The sequence below is a fragment of the Salmo trutta genome, chromosome 40 (assembly GCF_901001165.1).
Source record: "Salmo trutta chromosome 40, fSalTru1.1, whole genome shotgun sequence".
Classification (NCBI taxonomy): Eukaryota; Metazoa; Chordata; class Actinopteri; order Salmoniformes; family Salmonidae; genus Salmo; species Salmo trutta.
This window is the reverse complement of record NC_042996.1, coordinates 5,378,535-5,391,466: the sequence shown is the minus strand read 5'-3', so window position 1 is coordinate 5,391,466 and position 12,932 is coordinate 5,378,535. Positions and strand designations below refer to the sequence as shown.

Below are 12,932 nucleotides of genomic sequence, written 5' to 3'. Positions count from 1 at the left end.
TAGGGCCTGGTGTTGTGAGAGGAGAGTGGTCCTGGTTGAATAGTGTAATAGTAGCCTGGTGTTGTGAGAGGAGAGTGGTCCTGGTTGAATAGTGTAATAGGAGCCTGGTGTTGTGAGAGGAGAGTGGTCCTGGTTGAATAGTGTAATAGGGCCTGGTGTTGTGAGAGGAGAGTGGTCCTGGTTGAATAGTGTAATAGGAGCCTGGTGTTGTGAGAGGAGAGTGGTCCTGGTTGAATAATGTAATAGGGCCTGGTGTTGTGAGAGGAGAGTGGTCCTGGTTGAATAGTGTAATAGGAGCCTGGTGTTGTGAGAGGAGAGTGGTCCTGGTTGAATAGTGTAATAGGAGCCTGGTGTTGTGAGAGGAGAGTGGTCCTGGTTGAATAGTGTAATAGGAGCCTGGTGTTGTGAGAGGAGAGTGGTCCTGGTTGAATAGTGTAATAGGAGCCTGGTGTTGTGAGAGGAGAGTGGTCCTGGTTGAATAGTGTAATAGTAGCCTGGTGTTGTGAGAGGAGAGTGGTCCTGGTTGAATAGTGTAATAGGAGCCTGGTGTTGTGAGAGGAGAGAGGTCCTGGTTGAATAGTGTAATAGGAGCCTGGTGTTGTGAGAGGAGAGTGGTCCTGGTTGAATAGTGTAATAGGGTCTGTGTTGTGAGAGGAGAGTGGTCCTGGTTGAATAGTGTAATAGGAGCCTGGTGTTGTGAGAGGAGAGTGGTCCTGGTTGAATAATGTAATAGGGCCTGGTGTTGTGAGAGGAGAGTGGTCCTGGTTGAATAGTGTAATAGGAGCCTGGTGTTGTGAGAGGAGAGTGGTCCTGGTTGAATAGTGTAATAGGAGCCTGGTGTTGTGAGAGGAGAGTGGTCCTGGTTGAATAGTGTAATAGGAGCCTGGTGTTGTGAGAGGAGAGTGGTCCTGGTTGAATAGTGTAATAGGAGCCTGGTGTTGTGAGAGGAGAGTGGTCCTGGTTGAATAGTGTAATAGGAGCCTGGTGTTGTGAGAGGAGAGTGGTCCTGGTTGAATAGTGTAATAGGGCCTGGTGTTGTGAGAGGAGAGTGGTCCTGGTTGAATAGTGTAATAGGAGCCTGGTGTTGTGAGAGGAGCGAGGTCCTGATTGAATAGTGTAATAGGAGCCTGGTGTTGTGAGAGGAGAGTGGTCCTGGTTGAATAGTGTAATAGGGCCTGGTGTTGTGAGAGGAGAGTGGTCCTGGTTGAATAGTGTAATAGGAGCCTGGTGTTGTGAGAGGAGAGTGGTCCTGGTTGAATAGTGTAATAGGAGCCTGGTGTTGTGAGAGGAGAGTGGTCCTGGTTGAATAGTGTAATAGGAGCCTGGTGTTGTGAGAGGAGAGTGGTCCTGGTTGAATAGTGTAATAGGAGCCTGGTGTTGTGAGAGGAGAGTGGTCCTGGTTGAATAGTGTAATAGGAGCCTGGTGTTGTGAGAGGAGCGAGGTCCTGATTGAATAGTGTAATAGGAGCCTGGTGTTGTGAGAGGAGAGTGGTCCTGGTTGAATAGTGTAATAGGGCCTGGTGTTGTGAGAGGAGAGTGGTCCTGGTTGAATAGTGTAATAGGAGCCTGGCGTTGTGAGAGGAGAGTGGTCCTGGTTGAATAGTGTAATAGGAGCCTGGTGTTGTGAGAGGAGAGTGGTCCTGGTTGAATAGTGTAATAGGGCCTGGTGTTGTGAGAGGAGAGTGGTCCTGGTTGAATAGTGTAATAGGAGCCTGGTGTTGTGAGAGGAGAGTGGTCCTGGTTGAATAGTGTAATAGTAGCCTGGTGTTGTGAGAGGAGAGTGGTCCTGGTTGAATAGTGTAATAGGAGCCTGGTGTTGTGAGAGGAGAGTGGTCCTGGTTGAATAGTGTAATAGTAGCCTGGTGTTGTGAGAGGAGAGTGGTCCTGGTTGAATAGTGTAATAGGGCCTGGTGTTGTGAGAGGAGAGTGGTCCTGGTTGAATAGTGTAATAGGAGCCTGGTGTCGTGAGAGGAGAGTGTTCCTGGTTGAATAGTGTAATAGGAGCCTGGTGTTGTGAGAGGAGAGTGGTCCTGGTTGAATAGTGCAATAGGGCCTGGTGTTGTGAGAGGAGAGTGGTCCTGGTTGAATAGTGTAATAGGAGCCTGGTGTTGTGAGAGGAGAGTGGTCCTGGTTGAATAGTGTAATAGGAGCCTGGTGTTGTGAGAGGAGAGTGGTCCTGGTTGAATAGTGTAATAGGAGCCTGGTGTTGTGAGAGGAGAGTAGTCCTGGTTGAATAGTGTAATAGGGTCTGTGTTGTTGTCTCACTAAGGGGCCTAATGGTTGATAGAATGGTCTGGAACACTACTGTCATGGCACACACACACACACACAGGAACACATGCAGGCGCACAAACTCACAGATGGATACAGACACGTGCATGTACACACGAACACACTCGGTTATCCCTCTCTTTCTGTGAGTAATTATCACACACGCTCAACGCCTTCTCTTTCTCCCATGGTCAGCTCACACTGTGGACCAGGCATCCTAAATCCCCCTTAATGTAATCTGACTATTGGCAAGTCTACAGTGTGTGTGTATATATATATATATATATATATATATACTACCCACCACTACGACCTGTACGCTCTCGTTGGCTGGCCCTCGACGCTCTCGTTGGCTGGCCCTCGCTTCATACTCGTCGCCAAACCCACTGGCTCCAGGTCATCTACAAGACCCTGCTAGGTAAAGTCCCCCCTTATCTCAGCTCACTGGTCACCATAGCAGCACCCACCTGTAGCATGCGCTCCAGCAGGTATATCGCTCTGGTCACCCCCAAAGCCAATTCCTCCTTTGGCCGTCTCTCCTTCCAGTTCTCTGCTGCCAATGACTGGAACGAACTACAAAAATCTTTGAAACTGGAAACACTTATCTCCCTCACTAGCTTTAAGCACCAGCTGTCAGAGCAGCTCACAGATCACTGCACCTGTACATCGCCCATCTATAATTTAGCCTAAACAACTACCTCTTCCCCTACTGTATTTATTTATTTATTTAGCTCCTTTGCACTTTCTTCCACTACAAATCTACAATTCCAGTGTTTTACTTGCTATATTGTATTTACTTTGCCACCATGGCCTTTTTGCCTTTATCTCCCTTATCTCACCTCATTTGCTCACATTGTATATAGACTTATTTTTCTACTGTATTATTGACTGTATGTTTGTTTTACTCCATGTGTAACTCTGTGTTGTTGTATGTGTCGAACTGCTTTGCTTTATGTTGGCCAGGTCGCAATTGTAAATGAGAACTTGTTCTCAACTTGCCTACCTGGTTAAATAAAGGTGAATTATCTATCTCTCTCTCTCTACAGTCAGGTCTATCTGTCTACAGTCAGGTCTATCTCTCTATCTGTCTACAGTCAGGTCTATCTCTCTATCTGTCTACAGTCAGGTCTATCTTTCTATCTGTCTACAGTCAGGTCTATCTCTCTATCTGTCTACAGTCAGGTCTATCTCTCTATCTGTCTACAGTCAGGTCTATCTCTCTATCTGTCTACATTCAGGTCTATCTCTCTATCTGTCTACAGTCAGGTCTATATCTCTATCTACAGTCAGGTCTATCTCTCTATCTACAGTCAGGTCTATCTCTCTATCTACAGTCAGGTCTATCTTTCTATCTACAGTCTGGTCTATCTCTCTGTCTACAGTCTGGTCTATCTCTCTGTTTATCACTATAAGCAGATTCAGTTCCGCCTCATTACCCTGAGGGCCACAGGCAGGTCAGTCTGCTCATTAAGCCTCCATGTTAACACTCCACTGGCTGTTGTTCATTGCCCAACCTGCCCCTCGACACTTACCAGGAACATCATTATAAATAAGAATTTGTTCTTAACCGACTCACTTGCTTAAATAGAGGTTAAAAAAATTAAATCAGCTGCATGTGTTTATTAATAATGTCTTCTCGTCAAAGTACCTTCAGCCATCCCCCCTTTCTCTCCCTCCATCCCCCTCTCCTTTTCTCCAACCATCTCTCCCATCCTCCATCCCTCTCTTTCTCCATTCCTCTCTTCTTCTTCCACACACCAGTCTCCCCCTTCTCTCCCCTTCCCTCCCTTAATCCACACGTCCAGTGAAGAGTTAAACATTCAGAACTGAACATCCTCTGTGACGCGTGCAGGTGAAACCTGACAGATGGTGTTTATCAGAGCTCAGAACAAATGTTGCATTACATCTCTATCCATCTACCCCATTACCTAATCTATCAGCAGTGTGTGTGTGTGTGTGTGTGTGTCTAACAGTGTGTGTCAGCATTGTATTTTTATCACAATGAGAAACAAATATCTCATTAAAACCTGACTGCAATTATTGTGATGTAAGAAAAACAAACGAGCTGATGACTGACAGGGTAATTAACACCCGCTACCACGGCAACCCACAGACTTAATTGGATTCTGGCCCAAGCCAGATCGATCCTGATTGATCGAGAGACACAATGCCTGGGGACTTTAATTGACTTTACACAAGTGGTGGTAGGAGAAAGTTATCTGGATGGGGATAGGTATTATACAGAGGGCATAAGGACACAGCGAGGACAACTTTGAGTCTGACATTGTCTAGTCATAAAGGAAAAGATGGCAGTATGATATTTGTTAACCACAAATGGGATTTGACCCTCTTTCGCCCTAACCCTATCACTAACCTAATTCAACAACAAATAGCTTACATTCTTAGTCATCATTTCCGATATCATCAATTTGCCTTTTCTAACACGGTCTATTGAAGTCTCAGAGCTATAAAGATTTCCACACACATTTAATCCAGTTGAAACATACTGAGAATGTACTCAATTATGGGCTACTGCTGTTGGTCAGTCTTTCATTTTGAAAGGGACCAATTTATCCAATCAGTGAAATCAAGCCAATCTGTGAAATGATGCGATGAATCAAGTGCGAGTGAGAAACAAAAACCTGCCTACACACTGCAGCCCTCCAGGAGATGAGTTTCATACGCTCCTTTCTTAGTGTTAAGGTGTGTGTGTGTGTGTGCGCTCACACAACTTCCATATGCATGTACATGAACTGTATGCCTGTATGTGCGTGCGTGCGTGTGCATGTGTGTGACTTTGTCTGCATCTGTGTGTGTGTGTGTGTGTGTGTGTGTGTGTGTGTGTGTGTGTGTGTGTGTGTGTGTGTGTGTGTGTGGACTGATATGAACTGGTACTCACCTTGAGAGCACGAGAACGGTTGGCCAGGAGATTCTCGATGTTCCCAGCTGCATTAGCCACCAGCTGGCTGGCATCGTTGGACCCCACACTGAAGTACTTCCTGTGGCTCTGGAAGATCTGCACCAATCAGGAGACAGATGGTCAAAAGTGACAGTGAAGCAATCAAGAGAGAGAAACAAGGGTCAAAGGTGACACTGGACCAACCAGGAGAGAGAGATACTTTGATAAAATATTGACATTGTGTATCTGAGAATTGTACCTATGAGGATAGTCACAAAAAATGTACTTGATTACCTTTATTTGCAGGGACAATGAACACAATAATCCAAATGTATGTAAATGTGTCAGATTTAGGATTACGCGTCATGGTCATAGTAAACTTTTCTGCAATACATAAGCCAATCTCAACTGACCTTTCATGACGTCACCGCTGTGTGAATGCCAGTGTAAATCAAGCAACATTATGCAACATTGGAGCACAACGACAAACACCATTTACTGAATATGGAATATGTTTCAGCAAGAGGAATTAAACAATAAAACATCAGAAATGCCAAACAGACAATTATTTAGCAGCCGGAGGGGCTTTCTAGGTCCGACATTAAAACCACAGGCCTGTAGTGTGAGTGAGTGAGTGAGTGTGTGTGTGTGCATGTGTGTCTACGTCTGTGTATCGAAGTGTGTGTTTACTTAGCTAACCTCTGCGGGGCTGTGCTATGTGTTTCTGCTTGTCCATGAGTAATGATACTGATGGTTATTCTCCACATGCTCTTTCTGCTTACAAGCAAATACAATCCCCTCCCCTGTGTGGTAAACAAAGCAGCCATGCTGCAAGAGGTCTCAATGAAGGAAACCTACATTTATTCTACTGCAACAGTTGACCATTGATATAATACCACTCTCTATCTATATATAGGCTATAGGGTCCAGATTAGGTCATATAGTCTAGCTATTTTCCCTCACCCCATGAGCATCAAATGATGCCTGCGACAGGAAATTAGCTCCAAACGTGGTATAACACCGTCATGGTAAAGATGTCTGCTGTTTCTTTTCTTCTAAATGTCTGTGATGGCAGCCCTGACAAGCCCTGATATGGTGTCTGTTATGGGTATTGTCCTGAGAATACTGTGTTGCTCAAGGGAAATCATGCCTGTGTGTTGTCCCTGGGACGGCATGCATGTGCGTGTGGCTGAAAAATGTCATCCAAAAGGAATCTGACGTACATTGACAATTACTGTGATGATTATTGTGCATTTCATATTTCTTAATTATTTCTTATTTTTTTTGTTTTCTAGTTATACATTGTTATTGATTATTGCATTGTTGGGCTATAGGTTTGCAAGAAAGACATTTTCACTGTACTTGTGCATGTGACATTTAAACTAGACATAATTACAGAGGCTCCATATCAGGCCTGGCTAGGCAAGAGGAGGAGAGGTGTCATAGGGTTATAGCAATCAACACAAGGGATGTGTCCCAAAAGGCACCCTATTCCCCATATAGTGCACTACTTATGACCAGAGCCCCTTACATAGGGAATAGGGTGCCATTTGGGATGCACACAGAGTAACAGCTCCTCCTAACTGTCCATATCATGTACGCTTGTTAGGGAAATGGATAGGGATGTGGTGTTTGGAGTTGACACTGATAGTCCTTGAGTGTGGAAATTCCCCTAGCAGAATACTGTAAACAGATGTCCCACACATCACTAATGAGATGGCACTTTGTAAAGTCCGGATCTGTTGTGACAACCATCATTGTATTGGATGTGACACACATCAAACAGGAGAGGTCAGGAGTATGTGTGCGCATGTGTGTGTGCACGTGTGTGTGCGCACGTGTGTGTGTGTGCATGTGCGTGTGTGTATATTGATTGTTGAATGGTGGGTCAGAAATCCAGAGTTGTGGATGTGTGACTATGGGGTTGCAAGCATCCTGTGCGTTTGAGAGGAGTGTGATGGTGTGGTATATGCACGTTTGTGCACGTCTGTGTGCCTATGTTTACAAGGTGTTCCTGTGTGTCCCACCTGTATGAGGTTCTCCACTCCGCTGGCTGTGTCCGTCAGTGTGACCAACTCCTGCTGCATCTGCTCCACCCATTCCTTTATCCTGAGGAAACAATGAAAGCACCAATCAAAATCATTCAAATTAATTTACTTCCTGTAACTCATCGAATCCGATGCTCAAATTGTTTTACTTATCATCCAATCACATCAATATCTCTGAACTGCTTTTATCAGGATCATATTAAATTGTGCACCAAACAAAAAACAATGGACTGAAACAGGGAGGAAATTACTGAACTGTTCAGTAAGAAATGTTTTTGTTTTTCTGTTGCGAAACATTTTTCTTCAATGTGCACTAATAAATAAGACCCTGAAGGTGCAGAACGATCCGATAGAAATACATGTCTGTCAAATAGAATAAGGAATCAAGTTAGCTCTATGTTACATTTCTACCTGCAAAGCTGTGAATGTTCTGCCTCACTGCATAAATAGTCTTGACTTACTTCGATTCGCCAATCACCTTGCAGTAGATTCCACATGACGACACATTAACAGAGCAGTTGAGTCAGGCAGTAACAGTACTGCTGACTATCACGTTATGCAAAACATATCTCGCCATGTAGCTAATAAATTCAGCGGTCTATAAAATAGTAATGTTTACCCGGAGTATATGTGTTTTGACTCCCCATTAACTGTGCATTAGAGTAGATATAGAGAGAGTAGATTATATATTCATGGTTGTCAGTGGGTAACAAGGACAGGGGTGAGATAGTAGGTAATGTATGCAGGGACAGTAGAGGGAGAAATTAGTAACAGCACGACTCCATTCTATCATAATGCTTTATTTTGATTGTGTTAATGAGATACAAATAAACTGTCTGTACCCTATACAGAAACTGAACAATAGTTAACTGGCTCAATAAACTGTCTGTACCCTATACAGAAACTGAACAATAGTTAACTGGCTCAATAAACTGTCTGTACCCTATACAGAAACTGAACAATAGTTAACTGGCTCAATAAACTGTCTGTACCCTATACAGAAACTGAACAATAGTTAACTGGCTCAATAAACTGTCTGTACCCTATACAGAAACTGAACAATAGTTAACTGGCTCAATAAACTGTCTGTACCCTATACAGAAACTGAACAATAGTTAACTGGCTCAATAAACTGTCTGTACCCTATACAGAAACTGAACAATAGTTAACTGGCTCAATAAACTGTCTACCCTATACAGAAACTGAACAATAGTTAACTGGCTCAATAAACTGTCTGTACCCTATACAGAAACTGAACAATAGTTAACTGGCTCAATAAACTGTCTGTACCCTATACAGAAACTGAACAATAGTTAACTGGCTCAATAAACTGTCTGTACCCTATACAGAAACTGAACAATAGTTAACTGGCTCAATAAACTGTCTGTACCCTATACAGAAACTGAACAATAGTTAACTGGCTCAATAAACTGTCTGTACCCTATACAGAAACTGAACAATAGTTAACTGGCTCAATAAACTGTCTGTACCCTATACAGAAACTGAACAATAGTTAACTGGCTCAATAAACTGTCTGTACCCTATACAGAAACTGAACAATAGTTAACTGGCTCAATAAACTGTCTACCCTATACAGAAACTGAACAATAGTTAACTGGCTCAATAAACTGTCTGTACCCTATACAGAAACTGAACAATAGTTAACTGGCTCAATAAACTGTCTGTACCCTATACAGAAACTGAACAATAGTTAACTGGCTCAATAAACTGTCTGTACCCTATACAGAAACTGAACAATAGTTAACTGGCTCAATAAACTGTCTGTACCCTATACAGAAACTGAACAATAGTTAACTGGCTCAATAAACTGTCTGTACCCTATACAGAAACTGAACAATAGTTAACTGGCTCAATAAACTGTCTGTACCCTATACAGAAACTGAACAATAGTTAACTGGCTCAATAAACTGTCTGTACCCTATACAGAAACTGAACAATAGTTAACTGGCTCAATAAACTGTCTGTACCCTATACAGAAACTGAACAATAGTTAACTGGCTCAATAAACTGTCTGTACCCTATACAGAAACTGAACAATAGTTAACTGGCTCAATAAACTGTCTGTACCCTATACAGAAACTGAACAATAGTTAACTGGCTCAATAAACTGTCTGTACCCTATACAGAAACTGAACAATAGTTAACTGGCTCAATAAACTGTCTGTACCCTATACAGAAACTGAACAATAGTTAACTGGCTCAATAAACTGTCTGTACCCTATACAGAAACTGAACAATAGTTAACTGGCTCAATAAACTGTCTGTACCCTATACAGAAACTGAACAATAGTTAACTGGCTCAATAAACTGTCTGTACCCTATACAGAAACTGAACAATAGTTAACTGGCTCAATAAACTGTCTGTACCCTATACAGAAACTGAACAATAGTTAACTGGCTCAATAAACTGTCTGTACCCTATACAGAAACTGAACAATAGTTAATTGGCTCAACGATGTATACAGTATGGATTAAGTAAACATTGAAAGTGTGTCAAGTTCACAGCGAGAGTGAGTGGTTCCTTCATTGTTCTGAAGAGAAAAAGTCCATATGTAACCATAAGACCAAAATGTGTTATAAACAAATGTATTGATACACATTGAATAACCAGCATAGCTGTCATTTTGAACACATTTTTGTCCTCTGTTGAAAACGTTTTGCTACAGCGTGCCCTATTGAACACGAATCTAGTCACATACAATAGCGATTAAATCTATGCATGGTTGACGAGGGTATTGGGGACTGCATTGGTTCATTCATTACACTAGCAGTAGGGAATAGTCTAGAAGTAGGTGAATGGTCCATCCACAGGTAAACACAGTGATTGAGTGTGCACATTTCCAAACAGCGGGTAGCAGTGTGTCTAAATAAATACATCTACTTGAAACACCTAAATGCAGACCCAGAGGAGACATGGCCTGTGTCCAAAATGGCACCCTATTCCCTATATAGTGCACTACTTTAGACCAGAGCCCTATGGGAGCCTTATGGGCCCTGGTCAAACCTAGTGCAATATATAGAGAATAGGGTGCCATTTGGGGACTCATCCCTGATTTGAAGGACACCATAGCAGTACATGAACCCTCAACATAGTTAGGGGAGGAAGTATGAATCCATATCCACGAACTCATCAAGTGTCAAACACCTAGATGAATCTTATTACTTGACAAGTGAGACGTGGTACAGGCTCATCTTCTAGGGAGAAACTCACACACACACACACACACACACACACGTGAATAAAAACACGCAGGCAGGCACGCACCTTGCCCCCCTCTCTCCCAACACACAGAAACGTGTTAAAAATCCTTGTCAATAACCATTAAAAATGCAGGACTGGGAGTCATAAGGGAAATTAACAATTTTCTCCCAGGAGTGTTTAACCCATTTCACTATACAGAAGTGCATTAGCCCTTGACTTTGGATACGTGTTATGTTATCCTATCTAATAACCCACACTGCAATGTGTGTAGCGGCTCTCGTTGGTGGTAGAAGTGGACCAAGGCGCAGCGTGGTAAGTGTTCATGATACTTTTATTCACAAAAACACTTCAACAAAATACCGAAGTAACAAAACGAAAGCGCACAGTTCTGTCAGGCACAGATGCTAAACAGAAAACAAGATCCCACAAACTCAGGTGGAAAACAGGCTGCCTAAGTATGATTCCCAATCAGGGACAACGATAGACAACTGCCTCTGATTGGGAACCACACTGGCCCAAAAACAAAGAAAGAGAAAACATAGAATTTCCCACACGTGTCACACCCTGATCTAACCAAACATAGAGAATAACAAGGATCTCTAAGGTCAGGGCGTGACAATGTGACTGGGGCTTGTGCTGTAAAACGTACAGAACCAGTCAAATGTTTGGACACACCTACTCATTCAAGGGTTTTTCTTTATTTTAACTATTTTCTACATTGTAGAATAATAGTGAAGACATCAAAACTATGAAATTGTAACGATCGTCGTGCATGAAGGAAGAAGTGGACCAAGGCGCAGCTGGGAGCGAACACATGTTATTTATTTCAGACTGAAATAACACGGTCAAAACAGAGAATAAACATATCGCTACTGCTCAAACAAAAAGAGACAACAACCCACAAACATCGTGGGGGGAAAAGGAACTTAAATATGATTCCCCAATCAGAGGCAACTAGCGACAGCTGTCTCTGATTGGGAATCGACATAACCCAACATAGAAATACGCCCCAAAGCAAGGCTATACCAAAACATAGAAAATAAACTATAGAAATGCCACACCCTGACCAAAATAGAAGAGTTCACCTGGTCAGGGCGTGACAGTACCCCCCCTCCAACGGTGCGTACTCCCGGCGCACCAACCTAAAGTCTATTAGGGGGGGGACCCGGGTGGGCGCCTCACCCTCGGTGGAGGCTCTGGCCCCGGGCGTGTTTCTCCCCCTGCCTCCACCCTAGCCCTACCCCTCTGGCCCGGACTGGACCACGGTGGAGCGGCATGCTCAGGCTCCGGAGCGGAGCCGCCGACCGGAACAGGACTGGTCACCGGTGGACCGGACACAGGCCGTGCCGGACTGTGGACACGCGCCGTGGGCCTGGTGCGGGGGACAGGGACGGGCCGGACAGGACCGGGGACACGCACCACCAACATGGTGCGGGGAGCAGGGACGGGCCGGACTGGCCTGGGGACACGCACCACCAACCTGGTGCGGGGAGCAGGGACGGGCCGGACTGGACTGGGGACACGCACCACTAACCTGGTGCGGGGAGCAGGGACGGGCCGGACTGGACTGGGGACACGCACCACCGGCTTGGTGCGGGGAGCCGGGATGGGCTGGACAGGACTGGGGACACGCACCACTAACCTGGTGCGGGGAGCAGGAATGGGCCGGACAGGACTGGGGACACGCACCACTAACCTGGTGCGGGGAGCAGGGACGGGCCGGACTGGACTGGGGACACGCACCACTGGCTTGGTGCGGGGAGCAGGGACGGGCCGGACTGGACTGGGGACACGCACCACTAACCTGGTGCGGGGAGCAGGAATGGGCCGGACAGGACTGGGGACACGCACCACTAACCTGGTGCGGGGAGCAGGGATGGGCCGGACAGGACTGTGGACACGCACCACTAACCTGGTGCGGGGAGCAGGGACGGGCCGGACTGGACTGGGGACGCCTGGCAGCTCGGGACAGTCTGGGCAGTCTGGCCACTCCGGCAGTTCAGGGCAGTCTGGCCACTCCGGCAGTTCAGGGCAGTCTGGCCACTCCGGCAGTTCAGGGCAGTCTGGCCACTCCGGCAGTTCAGCGCAGTCTGGCCACTCCGGCAGTTCAGCGCAGTCTGGCCACTCCGGCAGTTCAGCGCAGTCTGACCACTCCGGCAGTTCAGCGCAGTCTGACCACTCCGGCGACTGTTGACTGACGGGCAGCTCCGACGACTGTTGACTGGCGGGCAGCTCCGACGACTGTTGACTGGCGGGCAGCTCCGACGACTGTTGACTGGCGGGCAGCTCCGACGACTGTTGACTGGCGGGCAGCTCCGACGACTGTTGACTGGCGGGCAGCTCCGACGACTGTTGACTGGCGGGCAGCTCCTACGACTGTTGACTGGCGGGCAGCTCCTGCCCCGTCAAACAGCCCTTGTGCCCCCCCCTAAAAAATTCTTGGGGATGCCTCTCGGTCTCCCTAAACTCTTCCATCGCCCTGGAAATGCTC

The 12,932-nt window shown here is 45.5% G+C and overlaps 1 protein-coding gene across 3 annotated transcripts in view; it reads right to left on the bottom strand.

Annotated features, from left to right (window-relative positions):
- The window catches only part of LOC115180504 (voltage-dependent calcium channel subunit alpha-2/delta-1), a 184,577-nt gene that overhangs the window by 154,861 nt on the left and 16,784 nt on the right, over positions 1 to 12,932 (bottom strand). For all 3 annotated transcript variants that reach the window (XM_029742646.1, XM_029742647.1, XM_029742649.1), the window contains exons 2-3: positions 7,198 to 7,279; positions 5,171 to 5,287 (exon numbers count right to left, since the gene is read on the bottom strand). In XM_029742646.1, coding sequence (XP_029598506.1) covers positions 5,171 to 5,287; positions 7,198 to 7,279 — 199 coding nt within the window. The remainder of the gene's footprint in view (positions 1 to 5,170; positions 5,288 to 7,197; positions 7,280 to 12,932) is intronic.